The sequence below is a fragment of the Seriola dumerili genome, unplaced genomic scaffold (genome assembly GCF_002260705.1).
Source record: "Seriola dumerili isolate Sdu_G_001 unplaced genomic scaffold, Sdu_1.0 BDQW01000052.1, whole genome shotgun sequence".
NCBI classification, from domain to species: Eukaryota; Metazoa; Chordata; class Actinopteri; order Carangiformes; family Carangidae; genus Seriola; species Seriola dumerili.
Window position 1 is genome coordinate 2224532 of NW_019174307.1, and position 24817 is coordinate 2249348.

Genomic DNA, 24817 nt, shown 5'->3' on the forward strand with positions numbered 1-24817 from the left:
CTTACAGAGCTGAACCACAACAGATTCCTCAATGTCTTTAGGGGGGAAAAAAGAATAGCTCATCATTCCAAGTAGTCCCTGACACATGGTCAAATATGTATCTGTCTAGGGCTCATATTCAAACTAGCTAGCTTGTATATAAACCGGCAGGCTCTGTATACAAGCTACACATTAGATGTATGCAGGGTTTACATGACATGTACGTTGCCAGCAGTGACAGAAAGATATTAGGCTGTGTTGAAAATTGCCTCTTCAGTATGTCCCTGTAGGTTAGGGTCAAGATTAGGGATTTAAAAAAACCTGATTGGTGCTACACACTGAAATGATATGAATTGAAAAATCCAACAGTTTGTATTATTCTTAGTTTAATGTTGCACTCTGATCAGATGTAAAACTTGAACTGGCTCTGTGGGCGGATTCCATGTTCTCACTATAAGTCAAGAGGTGTTGACCTCAGATTTCTCTCTAAATTTACACTCTGAGAATGACCACCTACAACCATGACCACCCAAAGTGACTGTCACACACAGTTCTGCACTTTTCTTTTTACTCAGGACAGTCTAATTAAAGAGATACCTGATTTTATAAGCAAACAAGTCGACAAGCAATCTTGTGTGCTCCAATTTCTTCACTTCAATTTCAATTCATCAGTAAAGAAAAGAGTTATAAAACTCTATTCTTACTTTTAATTACCCTGTAAAGTGGGTTTCTCAGTTCACTCCGTCTCTTGTTTGGTGTCCCACAGACTACAATAAAACAGCTCTTTTATGATCTTCCTTAGCAACCACCTCTGAAGAGAGGCAAAAAAAAATCAGTGACATCTTGAAACTAGCAAAGTCGTTTTTCCTTATCAGTTCACTGGCATCTCTTTTCTGGTGGTTCAGTTTTAAGACGATTAGATTTTGAGACAGCTACACTCACAGAAAGAATCACTGGAAAGTATGAGAACTTGTGAACATGGGTGTAGTTCTCCCACAGCCACAAAAGCCTGTGAGAGGATGGTTATGGGAGAGGGCTGACAAAAGGGGGAGGAAAATTAGGCTCGCCAGCATTCTTCTCATTTAAAGCTGTAACTACACGAAAAAGCACTCACGCAGTCTGGGCTGGGTCTGCTTGCTGCTTACAAGGAGAGGCACTCCTGTATTCATGGTGGTGCAGTGATAACCTGAGCATTTTTTTTTCTTTTCACCCCTTTTTTTCCCCTTTGCACACAAGGAAGTCTCATGTCTTTCTTATAGACATGATGAGCTTTGTGCATTTAAGGACTTTCCTTTTTCTGGTGGTCTCCGTAGCTCAGGTTTTGATTGTTACATGTCAAGATGGAAACAGTGGTAAGTGAACCCCTCTGCTGTTTATTTTAACACCTAATTGCTGTTGGTTATAATGTGTGAAGTTGGCTGACCTTCAAACATTACCTTTGACTTTTTTTGTTTGTGCTTGTTCAAGCTCTGAAGCAGAAGCTGGGTTTAGTCCAGTTCTTTCTTTCCCAGTGGTTTAAAGTAATTTACGACAGTGTGCTTTTGATTAAGGGAGAAGTTATTGTAGATAAGACAGATTTGTCAGATACTGTTAGTTTCTTACATTATGTGTTAGTTTTGCTGTGCCAAAGTAAATTCTCCTTGTACATGACGACTTATTTCCTTTTATTGCCTTTGTTAAGAATCACTGTTTACTGATGGATATGTGAAAAACAGCATGGAACATGTAAAGTTGCATCTCTGGTGGAGATGATTGAGACTTGGACATTGAAGAGTCTGTGTAGCTTAGAGAAGATTTAAAAGAGATGTTGAGTAGCTCTAGTGTGGATTATCTGCAATTGGCAAATGAGCCCTGTATGTCAGGAAACAGTCCTGTGGACATCTGTCAGTGATTGCAAGTGATGTCACCCTCAGGCACTGAAAATGTGCAGCGGAGGGAAATGAGCACCTTTGCGGTTTTGCATTACTCCAGCACCACTCCAGCACTTTGGAACATTCATTAAGTGTTACCACAACCGTTTTTCCCCTCTCTTCAGACTACATTGTACATCTGCAAAAAGAATTTCAGCACCAGAGCTCACGTGCCTCTGAGGGAACACAGACTGCATGTTAATTCAAGGCAGATGTGAGGAGACATGAGAAGCAGAGATGCTGTTGGATTCTCTGAGTCACTGAGACTGTGGGGCTGCTGATGTCTTCAGCTGGCAACACCCAGAGCTGGAACACCTGAGCGCTCTTGTTTTACTTGAACTGTGTTTCCCCCGTTTTTTTTTTTTTTTTTCAGCCGTGTGCGTGTTTGATCTCGTGTGTCGTCACAGGGGCTGTGTTGTCTCTACATATGATGTCGTCATGGCCCTCGCCGGGCGCTGGAAAGATCATTTGATGGGCCCCTGATGGAGTTTGGTGTTGAGCAGTGGAGTGCAGACAGTGTTGTTTGTTTTGTTTGGTTTTTTTTTTTTTTAAATCTGTCATTCCTGGATAGTTGAACTTTTTCTTTCATTATATCATTAAATGAAAGGAGCTGGATTTACTCTTTAAGTTCAGTTTCACACAAAGCAGAGACAGTTGTGTGATAGTGTGGTTCCAGATAGAGCGCCACCCTGTGGTGAATGCAGCACAGGGCCCAAAACATTTTCTCGAACCGTGGTAACAACTTTACCAACCTCTGTTGCTTTGCGCTTCTCTGACATGAGCAGGGAAAACGAGTATGAATTCATTTATGTTTGTCTTAAGTAGTGCACAAGTTGTTAGAGTTTCTGTTTCAGTCAGCTTCTCCGCCCTTGTTGGGGAACTGTCTCTGTCCATATTTGTTCATGTGAAACAGCACAGTGATCTTGCAGGCTTCTTTCCATGGAACAGTGGTGGGTGAGGTGATTGCATTTCGACCAAATAAAAACAGTGGAAAGTTCATGGTTTTTTGTGGACTAAGGGAAAATGTGGTTCACCAGCGTTTTTGAGACAATGTACTTGTGTGTGAGGGGGCGATGCAAGGCCTGTTCCACATGATGACCATTTGCATTTGTGTGGATTTCTGATGTGCAGTTTTCTTGGCTTTTCCATAGCTGCGTGAATAGATGTAAGATGCTGACCAACCTGGTGGGGCAGGAAGAGCTTTAGGCTCATTTGAAACACAGTTCATATCCAGAACAATCCAAAACAAGATGAAGTAAAACTTAAAGCACGTACAGTGTGAGAAACACTGATTTGAAGTGCGAAATTGTGCGTGACCACAGCTCTGATTGCCAGTGTTACCCATTTAATTGGAACTTTTATATGGAAAATTGTAAACTCAGTCAGGCTGAATGTTGATGAAAGAACATAATTGTAAGCAGACCCAGACTCTCAGAAAACTATTTTTCAGTCTGTTCAGAAAATAAAAAGAAGTCAGCAAAAGGACACTGAAATTATTGGAAAGATTTCTGAGGGACCTGACTTTGACTTTCAAATATGGTGCTTGAAGACTTAAGACTGAAAACATGTTTAAAGCAAATGTTGAAAACTTTCGTCAGTGCAGTTATACAGCTCTAGATGAAAGTCATATGCCTGCACATGTGCGGAAAGTTTGCTTGCAGAAGAACTTAAGTTGGCAAATCAGATCAAGGAGCAGACTTAAAGCTCACAATTGGAAATGGTGACGCCAGCATAGATTACCGGGATAAAAATACAGTACAGCCCTCATGCAAAAACCTACGACCTATATTAGAAGTGTTCAAATAATATTTGGAGTAAGGTTTAGGGATGTGAACACGGAAAAAGGAAAAAAAAAGCAGCAGTAGATCACTGACTCCAATAACAAAAAAACAAGAGTGTGTGCCCAGAGTTTAGCCAGAGAGTCATGCCTCCATGTGTGAGTGTATGTGTGTGTGTCTATGTTTGAGAGAGTTTGAACATTACTCCTCCCAGACACTGACATAGCTGTAAAATATCTTCAAAGATGCCACTTAGAGCCTTACATCAAAGAGGCTCAACACTCGGCCTTTCTTTAGTTTCTTAGCGGAGTCACATTCGTCTCATCACCACCAGGTTTTTGACGGTCATCACAGCCATGAACCAACAAATCAACTTTTCCCTCACTGAGAGAAACTCACATGCTGGGAGCAAAAAATCTGGTATTTCAAATCAACAAACCTACATTAGGTCACTTTGTCCTCTAAATTGGTTCCAGTTGTTGTTGCCACATCACTGACATCGCAACAAATGGGCTGTTTTCTACCAAAGCTGCAACAGCCAAACATGTGAATTCAACCAGGTCCACAGACGGCTTTGATTAGAAACACATGCTGCATTTTTGAGCTATGACTTGATTACACGCCTCTTTTCTTCCAGAGTTAAGGGGGGTCGGGTTCACAAGATTGTACATTGTCTTGGGTTTGAGGATACTTTATCAGTTATCTGATGTGTAGTGTCTGGCACTGAACCTGCGATGTCTTGGTTGCAGAGCTGATAGATTTCTAATGCAGCTTGTGCCTGTGAGGACGGCTTCATGGGAACTACTTATAAACCAAATTATTGCAGTCAGCAAATGGAGGCGTGGGGTGGGGTGGTGGTGGGGTGGGGTGGGGTGGGGGGGGGATGACTTCCAGATGTTAAAATACTCGCTTTGGCAGTATATGGAAAATATAAAGAAAAGTCTTAGCTTTAGAGATAGGTGGAAGGGGAGGACGTGAAACTACTGATGTACTGTAAGACATGACGTGTCAACATTGCTTTAGGGTGACTTGAGCATGGATAGATGTGGTGCTTATTGGCTCACGGTTTGCCCAAGCAGCCTGAGAGCATGTAATCTCTCTTATCTTTACACTGAACACCTCTGCAGGTTCAAGTTAAAGTAACTATTTGTTCAAAAGCCGTGCAATTATGGCTCCTCCTGTAGAGTTTCCTGGTGCTTGATTGGCACTTACTCACCAGTCTCCCCTGTGATCCTCAGCTTGTCCATGTGGGAGGATGACAGGTCAGGACATAAACACAGAATGGGCAGGGTTTTCCAAACACTGTAACTGTCTTCATTTCATTCTGATTAAAAATGTGCCAGCGCCGCTTCTCATACTATTAACAGAGCAAGAGGTCGGCCAGTAAATTTGCACGTGACGTGTTATAAGCGAATAAATAAAACAAATTTCAGTTGATACACAGGTGATTCACAGGCACAAGAGTTTATACTTTTTCCCACCAATGTAGAGAAAAAAGTTCAACATTTAAGGGGCATGTAAGGTTCAATTTACTTGTAAGGAATAGCTACTCAGCCTGTGAAAATGTCCCTGTGGATCTGGGGCTGTATTACAGAAACTTCCTACCTTGAGTCCTAAGTTAAGGAAGGAAGGATATAAGAATAATGTATAATTCCCAAATTGGAATTACAGAAGCAAATCCTAACTAACTTCAGGAATCCTATCCTCATTCTTACTTCATCCAACTTATCTCAGGTTAGGAAATCCTGAATACTCAATCCAACATCATTTATCAACTTTGATGTTTGTTACCTAGCGACCGATGCTACTTTTCTTATCTCATCTCGCTCAGGTATTTTTGCAACCCATTCCATTTCTCATTGAAATGTACAAATAATGAGCGTTTTGTCACCAAACCACAACACATGAATAAGTTAGCTAAGTGGTGGAAAAGTGAAAGTTAGGACAGCTTCACGGTTATCCTAAAGTTAGGAGAGTTTATTGAAGATTTTGGGAAGTGAGGAAGCTTGTGTGATACACTTCTCCTATCTACAGTTAGGATAGAAACATTAACTTAGGAACTATTCATCTCATCTGATTTTTATCTAATTCAGATCCTAACCCTATATGGTTACCATCAGTTAAGACAGGATCTTGGAGGAGCTTTCTTAAGTTTGAAAAAACACAACCCTGATGATGTCATCATGATCAAGACCTTTTTTTAATTTTTTTTTTAATTTTTAATTTTTTAAGTCTCTATTACAACTTGGAGATTTAGAGTTTTAAAGCAATCAGCGTTGACCAGGTAGGGAGGATCTAAAGAAAGATGCTATTCAGTTGCATTATGGGAAATGTAGGATCCAGTGTTTTTCTAGCTTGACCATTACTAAGGCCTAAAGGATATCTCATCCTCTGCTACTTCAGTTTTGACCCTTCTTTCCTTGCTCTGTCACTTTCCAGTTCTCCAACTTTATAGAAGGGCAAACTAAAGTGTTGGAATATCCCTTTAATCGTTCAGGAAAAAGTAATTATTGTTAATTGTCAGCCAATGTAAGCACACAATTAAAAAGTAATATTATCCATTCCTAAATGGCCGAGAAACAAACCCGACCGTCATGTTAATACTTCAGCCATGGCTAGTCACAGTGAAGTCTGCCTGAACACTGACTGTTTATACAGCTGGTTGTAGTTTTTACAGGAGATCAGGAGGACTTTTGCCCTCTGGAGCTTATCTTCTGTAGGTTGGCAGGTCTTAGTGTAATATAGCACTCCCCTCGAACATGTTCTCTGTCTCTCCCCTGCTGACAATTTCAGAGGTGCTGTAATTGCTTTAAATCCTCCAATTTTATGAGAAGTTATGTCCCAACTGGGAACCTCTCTCTCTCTGTGGTGAAGTGCTTTCTGACAGGTAATGACTCAATAAATTAGATTACAGTTGCTGTTGAGTAAATTTTCAAATTATGCAAATTGTCAGTAATTAAAAGTTTGGAATATAGGAAATGTGAGTATGATTTAGAGCTAAGCTTTTGAAAGACATTAAAATACAGTGGCAGAATACTTTGCCTTAAATTTAATGGCATTTTAATTAAGTAACAACCATATTTTTAGATGTCACCTTCTGAAGGCAACATTAACTCATAAATTCTTAAGCATGGGATGATATCGTCTGTCGGATTCTCAAACACCATGCTTACTTGTGTAAATGCCACAAAATGGTGACTGTCGGCCATAATTACACGCTGTGGTCCAGCCTAAATTCTACGTTGTAGCCATGTTGTGTATATTACAACTTCTGAGCGTGTACAAGTGGAGCTACATGGGTGACGGTGGGTGACAAGGGTTAGTAATGTGGCCTGAGATATGTTTAGGCCCTTAACAACTTGTTGGACAGCTGATTGACTTAACGGTGAAATGCCTCATATAAGTGGGGTGAAGTGCCCAGAGGTGCTTTTTGAATCCAGGTGGTCCTCCACCAGCCGGAATTACATTACTACAGTCTGTTAAATGCAATAATATTAAATGACGTGTTCTCACACAAATGATTACTTTAAAGTTTGGGGCTTAGTTACAGGAACAAAGAAAATAAACAGTGGATTTCTTTTACTTCATGCTGAATGTGTGTGATGGATGCCTTGACTGACTTGGACCCAGTAAGTTGGAATTCCTTGTACGCCTGGTCTTATGTGTTTAATATTTCTGCACCACATCAATGGAATAAGGTGTTAATGCAGAATGAATCAATACGTAATGAATGTACAACGGTCTTCCATAGTACAAACATGGATATTCACCAAGAGGCTCATGTTCAGAGGGAAAAATATTGGGCTTAGGAGAGATCCAACGCACATAGTGCTGGACTCCTCTCTATGCAACACTGCCAGGTCTCAGCAGAGGGTATGATGTTTCTCGAAATGTCATCTACAATCACATTCATATTGTGTGCAAGGATATTTGTATTATCTGGAAGCAGCGTCAGGTTGGAGGTTCCTGTGAACCACAGAGGAAATCAAATGTGATCAAAAGATCAATCTTTGGCTGCAGAGTTTATCTAGAAACCTTTTTTTTTTTTTTTCTTTTCTTTTTCATTAGATCATCGTCTGTTACATCAAAATGGCATTTCTCAGTGAGGTTTCTATGTGATGGATTTAAAACATGTCCAGTAAGGAAGTCAGTCATTCAGTAAAAAGAAGGGCGCATTCTTTCAACACAATGTGAGTCTGTGCTGCCCCTTACCCACTGGCTGCGGTGTCCAGTCAGTGTTCCCAAACAGACACTTCTCACATTGAGCCAGACCGACGATATGTGGAAATGTCTGCTTGTAGCCGGTGACTCATGGCTACCATTTAACCTCGATGATTTCACTGCTGCTGCAAAGAAGTGTCCCGAGGAGCTGGAGTTATTGAGAATGACTTAAACTGGCAAAGCTGACGTTAAATACGAGATGATTTAGTTCGACTTCGAATTGTCAGCCAGCGCTTACTCACCAGTCTTCGCAAGCGTCCTCACTGCTCAAGCTTTGTTGTTTACGTGACACTGTGGAGAGTTAGAGACATTTCGGTCAGGAGAGCAACAAATCCAAATGCTGGCTTTGTAATTTACAGTTTACCAGATTTAAAATTATATCCATATGAGTGACATCTAATGGTAGTACTTTGCATTTTTGTAAATATACTTCAGAATTAAAGCAAAGCCTCATAGGTTTGCCTAAAGAAACAGTATCTGGCAGAATAACCTTGTAATTGCTTTGGTGTATAGACATTTTCACTAAGGCTTCAGTTAATCAGCCACACCAGTAAATACCTGAGTCTTACACTGCTTGATCTGTGTTGTGCATCACGCCAGTATTTATTTACCTGAGCTAAATTAGAGCTCTACAAGCTCTGAGTGTTGATTTGTATTTCATCTTCTTCTCCTTCTTGTTTGTCAGTGTTTGACTGATGTGGCCTGGCCTTAACTTTAAATATGGGATAAGACTGGAAAGGAGAAAAAAATTCATCTCATCAAGAGAACGCACTGGCACAGTTGCAGATGAGAGTGGAAAGAACAGGGGATGTAAGAGAAAGGAGGAGGAGGAGGACAGAGAGGAGTCAAGGCAGGGACAGAGGATCAGAGCTAAAGCAAAACAGTGAGAATGTGAACGGATGGAAGAAGAGGCAATGTGAAGGAAACCCGGAGGATTGCTTGGTGCATGTCAACAAGGGCAAATGCCTCTGTGTACATCGCAACGGACTGGTCTAACTCCTGCACAGGAAGTCATGTCAAATTGGAATTTCCTCTGGAAGAGCACGTGTTTCAGCTCTGGTTATTGTTAATGATTCATGCTCACGATAAGACAGACATGAGATCAAAACAAGGTTTGCTTTTTTTTAAACATTTTTTTTTTGTTGACATTATAACTAGAAATGTTTGTCTTTTGCCTTTTTAATGCACCAATTGTGCACAAAATAAAATAACGTTATGGACAAAAAAAAAACATGCACCGTTGCCAACAAAGATGGCGCTCTGCATTCAGTGTAGAGACATGTTAACTTTGCAAAATGTCCTTTCACTTTTCTAACTTTTATCAAAAATTAGGTCAGCTGGCCATTTGTTAGCTCAAGAAAACTAAGATTAGAGCCATTTTCTGCCCTTTGGGAAGACATTTTGAAGACTCACACAGCTGTTTATGACATGTTGAATAAAGTATGCAACTGTTACTAAGAAAAGGGAGGAGTTAGAGCAAACAAACTGCTACAGATCTGCCAAGAAATAATCCACCACTTGGCACCGATGAAGACTCTCAAGATACAAGTAAAAAAGTGCTTCACTGGTTGTTGTTACACAGTCACGAGGACATGGTGGGAATATACCCCTCATACTTCTCTCATTAGAGAAATGTAGGTCTCTACGTGAGTGTGTGTGGGAGAGAGAGGGAGGTAGTTTACTTGTAAGAGGATTTAAGCACAATTAAATTTGGACATAATTTCCCTGAAAACATGAAATTGTATTAAGTAATACGGCATTTCATAATTTCATTTGTCCTTCTTAAAGTCACTAACAAGCGCCACAGACTCTGTCTATAACACAGTTTTTTACAGAATACATGAAAAATGTCTTTTGGGGAGACATTTATATGAGGCACACCTAAATTACATACAGCTGCATCCCAGCCCATTGATTTACACTCTGTTGATCCACCCTTAAAGAAATAAAATGACAGCAGCAAAATTAAATTCTAGAGGCTGGAGGTGTTAAAGTGATAAACTGAAGCTTAAGTGCAGCAATACGTCCTCCTAACCAGCAGCTCGGTGTGGGTGAGTAACCATGAGCGTACTACGGCCTGAATATCAACACTCTCCATTTTAATCATTTCAGGGAAGATAAAGGAAAGCTTTCTTTTCTCTTCCTTCGTTGACCTTATCTTTTTAGCTTTGGACTTCATTGCCATTGGTTATGATAATATTTAATTCACTACCGTCATTTGCTGAGATCTGATGACACTCTAACACCAGCTATACAACTGAGTCCAGTAACTCAGTTCAATGACAGCACAGTCATGCACAATTCTGTCAAAATCACTGCAGTATATCTATAGTAAAACAATGCAACCATCCCTTTAAGTACAGCTTCTTCTTCTTTCTTATATATAAAGTTTTCTGTTGTTGAGATTTTAAAAATCTTTGCTCAGTACTTTTTTTAAAATAAACACATCACATAAACATACAATTGTGACCATGATATGTGCTGAACAGAACATGTTACAGCTGAAAAATACATTTGTCAGTGCTCTCTAGTGGACAAATTATGTAATAGAGAACCTGTTTGTAAACTACTGCAAATATACAGTATATTTTACAATTTCATGTCATAATATGTCAAAATAGACACCTGTGTCATATGTCTTTGATAATTTAATATTTCTTCCAGTGAGTTTCTCAGGTGCAACCTCTTCAAAAGAGATACCTGTGGCCACCTCAGGCCACAGTGACCTCACTGAGCTAAACACTGCCCCTCTGACCTCGTCACCTCTCTCTCTCTCTGTCTCCAGCTTTTACAAAAATGCAGGCTGCAGTAAACTTCAAAGGCTCCATTTAGCAATAAAGGGAAAGTGATAAATTCTGGTGTGTCCCCCAGGGCTTCAGCCTAAGTGATATCTCCACAGGGAAGGGGCCCCACAGTGTGGGGACTTCCAGGCTCTTCTCTGTGCTCTGTTATCTATAGCCAACATTAACTACAGCTAATATGGCTACCGGCCAGCTGAGCTATGTGCCGTTTGGCTTTAAATGAGTCTTCTACTATGAACGAGGGTCCCAGGTGGTTTGTACCTGCAGAGAGTCCGTCACTGGAAACTACCCAAGCTGCTAATCCTGCCTGGTTTTAGCTAAACTAAAGGAATCATATACACTGCGTCTCTCGAAAAGTACAAAGAGAACACTTAATGTAGTTCACCTGGAATTAAGTCATGGTTTCCATTTTAGAGATGATACTGGACGTAGGCCAAATCAAGCATAACTCAAAATATTTTGTGGATTTTTTTGGCCTAAAAAACTGTGCTGACATTGTTTTCTTTTCAGATTCAGTGCCTGCTTCCAAAAGCCTCTCCGTAACACTGGCTTTGTGTTTGACTTTCAGGACTGTAACCCATTTGTGAAATTGTATTTGTGTAAATCATGTCACATAACTGTAAAACAAGAGTCTTCCAGTGCTGTTTTGGATTGGACTGTGACGCAATTTTCTGCATTGGAAAACTTTTGCACTTTTGTTTGTGTCATTGTGCATTCACTCACTTTCTTTTATACCCTCAAACCTCTTGTAATAGAGAATTTGTAAGGGGAAACGCTGAGGAACAAGTAATCGATTTTATTCTCTATGACAGTGAGCTTTTAAATGAATGAAAAAATGGGTCTAAAACTCTGAAGAATCTGAGAGCTATTATTAACCGGACCTGTAGATTATAGGATTAAGGTTTTTTGTTTTCAGTTGATTTAAGGGGAATTGGTCCCATAGTGGCACTGATTGCTTATAATCATGTCAGTCTGAATTGAACTTATCCTGCTGTATTATACATATATCATTTATTTTTCTGGATAAGAGAATTGGCTGAAGCTCACGAGCTAATGCAAATATAAATAATACCAAGCTTATGGCCTCACAATATGCAGTCCAGTTGAAAATGTAAATATTTATGGGAAACATCCTCTGCCTGAGGGGCTGGTCATATGATACAGAGTACGCTGGAGTCATGGCCGAACAGCTGCATCGTTTCTCTCAGCCTTTCAGGATAACAAAATGGAGACAGAGACTAAAAAAGATCAAGGGGTGGGGGGTGAGAGAGAAGTGCACACTTGAAATAGGTACAGTAGGAAAGGAAAAGAATAAGTAAGGAGAGTAGAAAAGGGAGAAAGAGTGCAGCATGAAGGTAAAGTCCAAAGGGAGATGGTGTGCTTTGATAGGGATTAGGAGAGGGAATGGAAGATTGGAGAGCTTGACGAGGATATGAGAAAACACAGGCTAATGCGAAAGAAAACGTGGGATTTAAAAAAAAGGAGCCTCAGGCAGCCATTTGGTTTGAGGAGAGGATGCAGCATCTTTAAACTGCTGTAGCTCTGAGGTCAGACAAAATGTGGAGGCAATAAATCTCTCTTGCCTTCGGGGTCGCTCCTCACCACCAATACAGGACGCCTCATAAAACAACTCTCAGTCCTTCCCCACCTTAAGCATGATAATGGTTGAACATGTGTCTTCCATCGTTTGTCTTTTACAGCATGTAGATGGTTGGGAAATGTTTCGGAATGCAAAGTGTCCGTAAACTTTAGGTTGTGACCAAATGCTGGACAGTGCCTCGTGTTGCATTTGCTGGACTTCTGTGGTTTCGATATGCAATTTTTTGAGAAAGCCACAAGTCTGCACCAAGGAAGTGATTCACAACACGTTAAGTTTATACAGCCCACTTAATCATCAGCCATATGCGATCATGTTCATGGACTCTCACATAATCGTAGTGAGATGCAGAGACAAGGGAGAATAAGAGAGAGAGAGAGACATTTTGTGCCAGCACCTCGGTCTGCGCTTGAGAAGGCGAACAGATGTGTTCAGCGTGTTTAACAGTGCAGAGTGATTTTAAGGATTTCAACTGTTGGTTGACCCAAAAAAACAGATTTTCTCACTTAAATCTAGTGCTAGAAAACCATGCAGATAATGTCACATTGCCTGCTAAAGTTTTGAACAATCTGTCTGTGAGATTTGTGCCACCACGCCAATAACATGAAAAGTTACGTGAACGTAGATTGTGGTTTTTACAGACGTGGGAAGGATGTATGAACATTTGAACATGTTTTTCTCTAGATAATCTACGGAGCAACACTGTCTCTGGAGCTTCTGATGTTAGAGATACGTCGAAGTTTCTGATCTGAAACCGTCTGATACCCCAAGGGTTAAATGACATCTCTTTTTTTTTTTTTTTTTTCATTTTTGTGACTGACCCTTTAACATTTTGCACCACACTGCCTGTCATCAAGCAACAAGATTACAGTTAGGCTATTTTTTTTTTTGTTCTTTTACAAATGGTAACCAATACCGCCTTAATGCCTACACCCATCTACTGATAACCTCATATAACGCAGTCTGCTCTCTCTCACGACTTTCTAAAACCCTAAACCCTCCATGGTAGTGATCACTTGATAGGCAGGTAAATGTACAGTGTACAGTGCATATTATAATCCGTGTTGAAACAGAGCTGACACATTCCTCAAAGAAAACCAGCACAACTTTCATCCATCGAGTTGGCAGCAAGAGGCCTGACTCGCCAGGAAAAGACTCATCCGACCCTTGAAGCTTCATTAAAACCTTGTAATCAGAGGTTTTTTATGCATTAATAGAATTTTAATGGAAATTTTCATAATCAACTTTTTGTCCACTAAATTTTGTTATAAACATATTCATACATTGCAGTAGTAGTAACAAATTCTCAGTGGATCAAAGCTAAGAATGTAGAAGATAAGACAACAAATACAAGCACAATAATGCTTGTACCATTTCACTCTCGTTACATCTACAGTGTCTTTGTATAGGCGACCATATTTCACTGACATTTGTGGTTTTAAATCTAAAACCTTTATTGTATCTCTCTGTGTTTCGATCATGCAGTTTGAGCACATTGTGCTGGAAACAGCTTTCCTCTGAGTTCCTCTGTGTACTGAGTCCACAGTTTATTCTTTCACATCTGGCTGTGTGTAAAACACCGGGGTGCTCCGACCCCTTGTATATGTTAACGCTCTGCTCTGGTAAACTGGAATGTCTGACGTCACCTATTTTCCTCTGCCGCATACCTGCTTTTCCATGAACCAGCCAAACGTAGTGTTGTTTATTCATATGAACCTATTTAACAGATGTATCAGATGAGCTGAGAGATTAGATGATTAGATGATGATGGTGTATGTGAAACAATATATTTCGCTACGCACTGATTATGTGTGTGGAGCATTTAGCAATTTTCCCCTTTTTGTCAGTAACACTCACATCACCTGTGTGTTATACAGTCGGCATCAACAGCAGGAAAGGTCAGTGTTTCGTGGGTTTGATCACAGTCTGTATCGACTGATGCGTAACTGCAGGTACATGCACCAGTTCACTTCACAAAGTAAAGGACAGTTGCGGCAGCACATTGTTCACATTTAGTAAAGTGTGTTAGTGTGTTTTATTTAGCTTGATCAATGATCGCTGCAGCCATCAGGAGAGGATATGAAAACCACATGTTTGACAGTTTACCAGGACTTTGTGTAAGATCTGGTTTCAAGTCAAACAGATCCACCTGGTAAAGTTAAATAGTCATTCAGGCACTTTGTCACGGACTCACACTAACACAAAGACTACAACTTCCCTTGCTTCATATAGTTGTAGAGTGTGTCAGTTTAGTTTATAGTGTTGCAACATGAGCCCTCTTTTTTTAATGTGTATTTTAAGTCTATTGGTTGGAATTGTATGAATTCATGTGTATGGATGGATTTAGCAGTAGCGAGTAGAGAGTGTGAGAGCACTTTTCAAGTGAGATCAGTGAGTGTATTTTACTGCCGTTGTTCAAGGGTTAAGAGCTGAAACATAAAGGATTGTGCAGGTTTACACATCAGTGTTTACATTCTCACCGATACTGTAAAATGGAATTCACGGTTGTTACTAAACAAAACTGCCTCTTGCAGTGAGACGTCTGCAACAAAACGAACCTGATGAACGTATGTGGTCATTATTGGACATAAAGCCACGGTGTTGGATGTAAAGGAGACCAGAAGAATAATCCTCTGTGTGGAAGCAGTGCGTGGACTTTACTTTACTTTACTCTGCAGCACAGAGTTTTTCTCATGCAGCGCTGCTATGCCGGACCAGGAAAAGACTGCCCTGGTTTTCAACTTTGACCCTGACTTTGGTGAGAGCCTCGTATTGAGCCAAAGAGGATTTGAACTTTGGCATTTTGTAGTGAGGAACATTGATTTAGTCGCTCACATTCCCATTTCCAACAGCTTGTGTTTTCTAATTCTCTAATTACAGCTAATTATTCATGTTAGAGCCTGCCATCTGTTGAGCAGCATATTTAGCTCATAATGAGCACACTCACATGCTGTAAATTTCATTTTTCCATACGGCGTGAAGACGAAGAACCTGTTTGATTGGTACAACTGTGAGGACTTTCAGTTATTGCTGTCACAATATTTCATGACAATAACAGTGAAGGATGCTTGAGAATGTGCGGCTACATGCTACATCTAAATTTTTCTGCCATGTTCCCCCTGCAGCTAATTTAATTAGACTCAGAAAATATTATTTTGTGGGCAACTCTAACATTCAGGTTTGTGCTGCAGTCACCAGCTCTTTTCCATCAGCAGAATAGATGGAGGCGAGGGGGGGTTGGGGCACAATCCTCCCATGGCTTAACATGGGATGAGGACAGCTCATAACTGTGGTTGCCTCTTTAAAGGAAGAGCCCACTGGAGATGGGGTCTGTTGATGGAAAAGCCCAGACATGTAATCAGCGAGCTACTTATTCATTGCAACTTTCCTGGCCTGAGCCTCCACCCCCCCCCTCTCCTCGCGATACTGAGCTTTGTTTGTGGAAGCCAAGGTGAAGAGCATGTTCAAACTAGAGCGCTCTTTTACATTTCAAGTCCTGTCAACATAATACTGCAAATCCTCCACGCTTCAGAATATCGAACAGACAGGATGCCTTTTCTTGACATATTAAAATCCTGATTAAAAAAAGCTAAGAGCGTGAGGGATAATCACAGGGTGTAGACTCACTTTGAAGCAAAACACCGTGTTAACATGTCAGCCAAAAGGTGGGCGTCCTTGTTTTTGACCTATTACACCTCAGGCTTTGGGCTAACATGGCAAAAGCCTTGGCTGACGTCTGTGGGACGGCTGTTTTTATGGACAGCTTTATCAGTGGACCAGCCACAGGTTGAGCTAAAGGTCCTTTACAGAGGGAAGATTTATGTTTGGCCGTGACACCGAGGGTTTTGGAGCAGGAAAGCGCAGCTGCTGCAGAGCCACCCCTCGGCAGCTGTAACTCATCTGCATCTGGACTAGGAATCAGGCTGGACTCCTCACGGTATTAACCATGTCATTTGGGGCAAGTTACTCTCACTGCAGTGAAGAAGTTGTTCAGAAGAATAATGGAAACTAATTTTTACATGAGGTTTGATTCCATAAACTTACCATCCAACGAGCACTATCTCTCTGAGAATCAGACAGTGTGACTGTCAGTTCTGGGTCTGCACATCTTTTTTTGCTAAAGGAAATGAGAGATCCAGTTTAAAATGACTCATTGTTTCCATAAGGTCATTTTCTAACCCCTCAACTTCTGGCTGCAATATATTCTCCCCAAACACAGTATGTTATGAGTATTTCCATATTAGCCAAGGAAAATCCATAAACTATCTGCTTTTTTTCCTTTTTTCTTTTTTTCTTTTTTGCGTCCTCACATCTGCCAGCGACATCACATTTGTGGCAAAGCAACCGTACATTTCCCCAGGTTTTTTCCTCACCGTTCAGCTCTCAATGACTTCCGAAGTTAGGTTCTTTTGTTATCTGGCTGATGTCTGACGGACTGTGCTAAACGATAGGTGCAGAGTAGACAGATGAGTCATGTTGAAGAGCCCGACTCCATGTTTTAAATCAGGAGAGGAAACTGTCTGCCCTCTTAGCTGACTAGTGGAAAAAACCAGATCAAGCAGTCACCAAAGGGGGGTGGGGTGGGTGGGGGTGGGGGGGTTGGGCGGGTACCAGGGGGCGGGGGGGCATGCCTTTTCACCATGGTCACGATTAAACTGTGCCTTTACAGCGTCGGTGGAAAAGTGTGGAACCTGCATTGAATTAGCTGAGAGGAGGGAAAAAGTGAACGTCCCCCCCCCCATCCTCCTCCTCCTCAAGGCTTGCGGTGGGGTTTTTAAGACTCCTCTGAAAAACCACACTTCTCTTCCAGTAAATTTCAAACTCTCCTAACGCACAGTGTTGAAAATCTCTCAAAACCCAACAGAATTGAAAAATTGTTGTCCAGCTACGTCTGAGCTCTGAAAAGGACTGAAGTTACACACATTTTAACTTTAAACTCTTCCAGCAAGGGACAATCCAGTTTGTTTGAGACTAAAGAAAAAATAAAAGGACAACAATAACAATCAAATCCTGTCAGTTATAGCTACTTAAAGTATTTCTAGAGAGCAGCTAAGCTTCTTCTTGTGGAAAAAAAAAAAAAAANCCCCTCAACTTCTGGCTGCAATATATTCTCCCCAAACACAGTATGTTATGAGTATTTCCATATTAGCCAAGGAAAATCCATAAACTATCTGCTTTTTTTCCTTTTTTCTTTTTTTTTTTTTGCGTCCTCACATCTGCCAGCGACATCACATTTGTGGCAAAGCAACCGTACATTTCCCCAGGTTTTTTCCTCACCGTTCAGCTCTCAATGACTTCAGAGAGGAAGTTAGGTTCTTTTGTTATCTGGCTGATGTCTGACGGACTGTGCTAAACGATAGGTGCAGAGTAGACAGATGAGTCATGTTGAAGAGCCCCAGACTCCATGTTTTAAATCAGGAGAGGAAACTGTCTGCCCTCTTAGCTGACTAGTGGAAAAACCAGATCAAGCAGTCACCAAAGGGGGGGTGGGGTTAGGGTTAGGGTTAGGGTTAGGGTTAGGGTTAGGGTTAGGGTTNTCCTCCTCAAGGCTTGCGGTGGGGTTTTTAAGACTCCTCTGAAAAACCACACTTCTCTTCCAGTAAATTTCAAACTCTCCTAACGCACAGTGTTGAAAATCTCTCAAAACCCAACAGAATTGAAAAATTGTTGTCCAGCTACGTCTGAGCTCTGAAAAGGACTGAAGCTACACACATTTTAACTTTAAACTCTTCCAGCAAGGGACAATCCAGTTTGTTTGAGACTAAAGAAAAAATAAAAGGACAACAATAACAATCAAATCCTGTCAGTTATAGCTACTTAAAGTATTTCTAGAGAGCAGCTAAGCTTCTTCTTGTGGAAAAAAAAAAAAAAACAGATCATTATAGTAAAAGAAATGTCTTCTTTCCAAAAATTTTGATTCATGCACTCTTGCGTTCTGTGGAGGACTGGTTTCCATTTTAAAAGGCCACAACTGAGACAGCGGGATGTTACTGGCTGTTAAAAGGCAACAAACTTCACTGCAGAAATATGTTGTGTTTTCGGTGTCGTCGATTAATTTGCGGCTGGCTGAACAGGGCTGACTGAGAAAGCACACCCTCAGGTTGTTAGAGTGTTGATCTTCTAAAATATACACGGATAAAAAGGTGTAGTCCTCAGCCAACACAGCTGCATGAGAGACGCATGACAATAAAGAGTCTATGTTAAATCCTGGCTGTTGTGTGTCAAGGGGTTATTTACAGTTGTAGCCTTCTGTGTGTGGGTGAATGTGACTTTGTGTTCATACGGATGTTAATGGGAGTCAGATCTAGGACAAATAGAGAAAAACAGGAAAGAAAAATGGACAAACGAAAAATGGTAGGAAAAAGAAATATTGTCTGTGGGTATTACCCAAATCACAACCACCCATTTTTGTGAGATTAGATGTAATGAGTTTAAGAGTGTCTGATTACATGGTGCATTTGTACAGCATCCAAGCCTTGAGTTTCCTTTAATTAGAGGAGTTTCAGGCGTCCCGATGATGTCTTGTAAAGGCAAGTTTAAATGTAATTTATGTCTATCTGTATATTAACTTTGTTTGATCTTGTACCAAGAGTCTCGATGCGTCTCAGGGGCCCTTGACTTCATCACTGTAGATAACACCTATGGATAATATGGAAATGAACGGCACAGGTGTCACTGGCTGATGTTTTATTGTGGAATGCCTCGCCATATGATCGTTCAACATCAGTCACTCAATGACCGTCTGCCATATGGCCGTGGTATTTGCTACTACTAAGTTGAAACTCTTTATGAAGTAAATGATAGAAAACGGTGTGTTTTATACAGTATATTGTTAATTATTATTGTTAAACCTCTAAATATTCTGCCTTAGTACATATTGTTGACTCTTTGATTACCAAGTTTGAGATTTTTCGACAGAACATTTAGTTTATGCGATGTGTTAATGGTGCATTTCAGACTTTTTCTTGTTTAAATCTATCGGTGCCAGTAAAATTCAAGACTAATCAGCCTTTAACCCACACAGGCTCTATTGTAGGAGAGAAGTATAATGGGGCATAGAGTACGCTTTGAACAGCCAGAGGAAGACATTAGTGTCAGTAAAGTTCAAGTGAATGTTACGTACAAATCACACGATCCGTACATAGTATCAATGAATGTCTATATGAATATCATTTGTCTGGTTGTACATCTTAATGCGTGTGTGTGAGTTCACTGAGAGCCACAGAAAAGTGGAATCAGATTTCTAAAGTCATAGTCAATAGTAGATTCTGATTCTGATCATCTCTCATACATGTTAAGGTTTGTTTGAGTTTTTTCTTTGACAGCTGGGTAAAGTTATGCTGGACAAAGTAAAGGTGATTTGGTAAATTTAGTACTTTCCTGTGACTGACATCTTTAACCCACTCGGAATGAGCATGTTGTAGTCAGGTCCTTTCATATTCCACTCACATGGAGTGTAAGCACCTCAAGTATTATTATCTACTTTCTCTCTCAGGCTTGTCTAACATCAATATAAATCTGGAGCTGGGTCATGTTACAACATGTAGTCTCGTTGCTTAAGGCCTCAGTATAAGCGGACCTGCACTCCTACCTGTTGTTGCTGCTCTTTGACTTCCACAGTGTAGAATGAGGTAGAATGAAGGCTGTTTTCTCAGGTTTCAAACGTTAAGTGGCTTAATGTGTTGTTAATGGGTCGTCTCTTGGGATAATGCATGATTATATTAACCTTCATCAGTTGTTAGGTTCCTCTCTCTAACTTCTTGGTTCCTGTAGCTTCCCAACCTGACTTACCTGCAGTCTGAAGCTCAGAGCTGCCACCTGCTGTTTACAGTAGAAACAGGTGAAGGCTTCTGCAGACCTGACAGATGTGAGCTCAGATCAGAGAACCGCTGCCGAACCCCCCCCCCCTCTGCGTTCTCCCCAAACACAGTATGTTATGAGTATTTCCATATTAGCCAAGGAAAATCCATAAACTATCTGCTTTTTTTCTTTCTGCGTTTTTTTTTCATGAACATATTTTCTGGAAAGAAAAAAATAAAGATGAACATTAGAAGTTATTAATATTTTTTAGGCTTGTTGTGGAGAAAATATTGTATTTAGTTGTTAATAATCAGCTGCAAGTGTAAATTACCATGTGCCACATTATTCAATGTTCAGATATGCTCAGTAGCCGCACATTAAAAGTATAAAGTCAACTTTCAAATCCAAGTGGTTAATGAGACGTCTTGGAGACACCGAGGCTTCATCATAGGTGGTTTGCAGGTTTTGTCTTTTGAACATGAGTCAAGTTTTTGAGACGCTGCCTCTGGAGGAAATGATCTCATGTCTAACGGCTGGAAACTTCACTACAACAAAGGCTTGCATTTTCCAGACCTGTTCTCTCTGAGTCTCTGTGCAGAATATTACATTCTGAAATATATGGTGCATTTGCTTACAGAAAGTATATGTTGTTGTTTGGCAGTATATGGCATTGCATTTTCTTCATGTTTTTTTTTTTTTAAGATTCTTATTTAGATTAATTGTTCCATATAGTTGAGACAGGCCTAAGATCATGGTTTTAGCATGTAAAATGAATTACGCATAATATTTATTAACTCACCAACTGATCCCCATGAGGCAGCTGCTCCAAGGACAAATTTCTGGAGGCTGTTGGGACAAGTTGGGACAGACTTCACCCCCCCCACTCCCACCCCTCAGCAGAAAATAGGGCTAATAGAAAATGGATGTTTGCCTTTTGTTTGTCCGTTTAAACATGTGCTTTCGTCCTTGTGATCTGATGACTATGAGCACTTGAACAAAAGTACATTTTGACCTGAAATCTCAGAAAAGAAGTTTATGTCTCAAAAGGATCATCGCTAAGAGCAGACGTGCTCGTGCTTTGCAAACCTTTTGTAGATTCACAAAACTTTCTTTTTTGCTTTTAATTGACCTGATACAAAGTTGATAAACTAAGACTCACTTCCGCCTCTGTGTTGTTCCAGGAGATGACATGAGCTGCACGGTAGATGGCCAGGTGTACACAAACAGGGACATCTGGAAGCCAGAGCCATGCCGGATTTGTGTTTGTGACAACGCTCAGGTCCTCTGCGATGAAATCCAGTGCGATGAGCTGAGTAACTGTGAGAAGGTGTACATCCCCGATGGCGAGTGCTGCCCAGTCTGTCAGTCTGATTCCGGCGGCGGAGGCGGCGGCGGCGGCGGGGCGACCATTCCTGGTGAGTGAGCCGTTGCTCTCCGTGCTTGTTCGTCAGCTTTAGATGTGACAAACGAGCCCAAGCGAGGGACTGACTTTTAATTTCTATTGTAGATGGAGGCCGCATTCATTCACACTCACTCCTTGTTTTAACACGAACTTTAACAGCCTCAAATGACGACAAGCATTAAGTTCCAATCAAGAATAATAACAACATCATGACCCTGAAAGATGTTTTAGTTTTGACAGGTTGTCAGTGAGCTGATCTATTTATCTGTCAGAGACAATGAACAAATTGCTCCCATTATCAGGCTGCTGCACTCGTGCTAAAGCTGAGTGACACGAGATTGATTGTGTTAATTGACTAGTTTGCCTTTGTTTACCTTGTCTGACCTGCATAATGATGACAAATGAATCTCTGTATAACCGCTTCAGCATGCACCCAGCACCCTCAGCTTCCACATTGATGATTTAATTAGGATTTTCCTACCTATCCCTGAAATAGTCATGGTGGAGATATGATAGGATGAAGAAATAATGTGATCTTTTATGATTTTTCCTACAGACGGGGGAAGGGTCTATAAGGTAGGCTGCAGTTTAATGACTTTGGACATTTGTGCTTTATCATTCTTAGTGATATTATCACCACCATGTAATATGTAAAAAAGTTTTAAAAGGTCTTGTCATTTCTGTCTGTTTATTCAGGGTCAGAAGGGTGAACCCGGGGATGTCCCACTTGTGAGTGTTTGCTAAAAATAAACTTAAACCAGAAAGGCTGGGTTTAAACGCAGGATCTAACTGGTGTTTTATATGATTTCCCTGCAGGTGACTGGTATTAGAGGCCGTCCTGGACCTATGGTGAGCATTTTTGTTGCTTGCAGTTTCAGTGTGAATGTTCAACCACCTGAATTGACACTAGATGGCATGAGAGGACAGTTACCTCCTGCATAACTTCACCTTAAAAGGATGTCTGCAAAACCTGAGTAGTCCTGCAATCGCCTGAGTCACTGTGACATTTTTAAGCACCACAGTATATTTAAAATACAGCACATTGTTGTGACGTGATTGCAGTGTTGTCGCTCTCAGATCTTTATTGTTTCTTTTTGTTAATTACAACAGGGACCTCCCGGCTCTCCAGGAGACAGAGGACCACGTGGAAACAAAGGAAGGCCTGTATGTCACATCCACATGTAGATTATAGTTACACCCTACACCGCCAAAGTAGGATGATCAGATTGTGATTTCACCCTTCTATCTCTTTTTGCCTGATGTCATTTTAATATTTATTCTGGAGTTTTTAGAGGACCTATGGTAGCACAGAGTGTGATAAACAATAACAGTAGTTAGTGGGTTAAAGTATACATTCATCATTTTAGAGATGCCAGAGCTTAATGAACTCAAATATAGTGCAATCATAAACTTGTGTCTAATTCTGCCACTTCAGCAGTAATATTATATATTGAGGTTCTTAGCCTATTTCATATGCAGATTAATATAATTAGTATACATTGTATAATGTTTTGAACATATTGCAAAATAATATATTTTTGACAAACAATTATGTCCATATAGTGTATTTGAACCTCTGCTGATTCTCTGAATGCAACATTTCACATGACGTCTGGTCTCTTTGATTACTGAGGTCATGAGAACGACCCTGTTACTCCTTATTCTGTCAAACTAGTCAAAGTGGTCAAACTAAAAAAAAAAAAAAAAAATACTGCTGTTTAAAAACATTTTTTCAGGTCAAGGGCAAGAGACTAACAGTCAAAACATAATGTAATGTGGAAAGTTGATGTATAATGTGCTTACCAAGCAGAAATGTAGCAGGTTGATAGATGAATGTGCCCCTCTTGGTGGAGTTGTAATCCAGTTGAGGGCAGCGTTTTGAGGGTGATTTATTAGTCCATAACCAATGGTTTCCCTCCTGCACACACTTTACAGCTCATAGTTCATAAACAAACAGAAATTAAGCTGCATCATGGGCAAAGTATCTCAGCAGCACTGACTGACTGATCAGTCTATATTTCAGTTTTTAAGTTCACAAGATAAATAAACACAATGAGAAAGTGAAGCAAAGTGCTTCCATAGACACAAAATGAATGAATCAGTCTCAGGCTGAGCAGAGTAATAAAATGCTTTTCAAACAAGTGAATCAGCATCTCTCTCTCTCTCTTCTTTCTAGGGACTGCGGGGTACTGCGGGTTATGATGGAGAGCCCGGTGTGCCAGGTCAGCCGGGTGAACCGGGACCTCCAGGACATCCAACACACCCAGGGGTGAGTTGTACAGGGAGCGTTCTCACATATCGGAAAACACATAACGTGCACCTACGTGCAAACACAAGACAAATGATCTCAAAGGATGTGTTGAAGCCTACACTGCACTTTAAACTTGGTGAAGACGTAATCCATGACGAGTGCTTACATGATGCCAGCCCCAGCCGCTGTGCATTTTGAGATTTTAGGTAAATCATATTTGAGCAGAAACAAAATACAAAATACAAAGGGCTAAGTTCATGCACAAGAGACCAGCGAAAACTTGCTACCTTGAAAGATTGACTCAGCTGTACATGTACTTGCACTGACTTCTTGTGCTCACACTGGTACAAATTAAATTCATTTTGCATACTTGTATTGTGTTTTGTTATATATCATTTGTACCCATATTTGCTGTGCATTTGCACCCATTTGCCACACTGATGAATGCTAAATACGTACTGATTAAACACAATTAACCTAATCTGAAGTGTGTCTGCTTCACCTGCAGGGTCTGGAATCTCAGATGGCCTCAGGGTTTGATGGAAAAACCGGACCCCAAGCGATGTTAAGTGGCTCAAGGGTAAGAGGATGTCAGCAAAACCTCTTCTTAAGCCGCTCATCCATAAAACCTGTCTGAAGCAGTATTTACATATCTGAGCTTTGGTTGTGTATTGGAAAATGAGTGTTTTTAGCTTTGGGAATGAACAGTGGTACGCTGGCAATTGAGAACAGCCTGGAGGTACAGTGTTATAGATCTGTGCACTGTGCTGCCAATACTTGTTTAATACGTTTTTTAAACGAGACTCCGGGGAGTCGTATGTTGTACAGATTGTAAAACACAATTTTTGAATTTTGGGTTGTATAAATAAACTTTATTTTATTCTTTAGTTGTCAAAGCAAAAAGAGGAAGACAAACACTAATCAAACCACATTCTCTCTAAGGTCTGATACTGGATATAATGATTTAGATTTAAAGTTGTACTCCATCTATTTAGTGTTGCACTTTCATAAAGTCTGGGGACTTGAGAGAGACATATAAAAAGAATGGTTCCTAGTCAAGCTCCAAAACTCACTGGAT

At 40.5% G+C, this 24817-nt stretch overlaps 1 protein-coding gene across 1 annotated transcript in view; it reads left to right on the plus strand.

Moving 5' to 3' along the window:
* Positions 1 to 1109: 1109 nt before the first annotated feature.
* LOC111218282 (collagen alpha-2(V) chain-like) overlaps positions 1110 to 24817 on the plus strand; it is a 41800-nt gene continuing 18092 nt past the window's right edge. The window contains exons 1-8 of the mRNA XM_022740505.1: positions 1110 to 1331; positions 21268 to 21483; positions 22045 to 22064; positions 22185 to 22217; positions 22305 to 22337; positions 22599 to 22652; positions 23665 to 23757; positions 24248 to 24319. Coding sequence (XP_022596226.1) covers positions 1241 to 1331; positions 21268 to 21483; positions 22045 to 22064; positions 22185 to 22217; positions 22305 to 22337; positions 22599 to 22652; positions 23665 to 23757; positions 24248 to 24319 — 612 coding nt within the window. The 5' untranslated portion in view covers positions 1110 to 1240. The remainder of the gene's footprint in view (positions 1332 to 21267; positions 21484 to 22044; positions 22065 to 22184; positions 22218 to 22304; positions 22338 to 22598; positions 22653 to 23664; positions 23758 to 24247; positions 24320 to 24817) is intronic.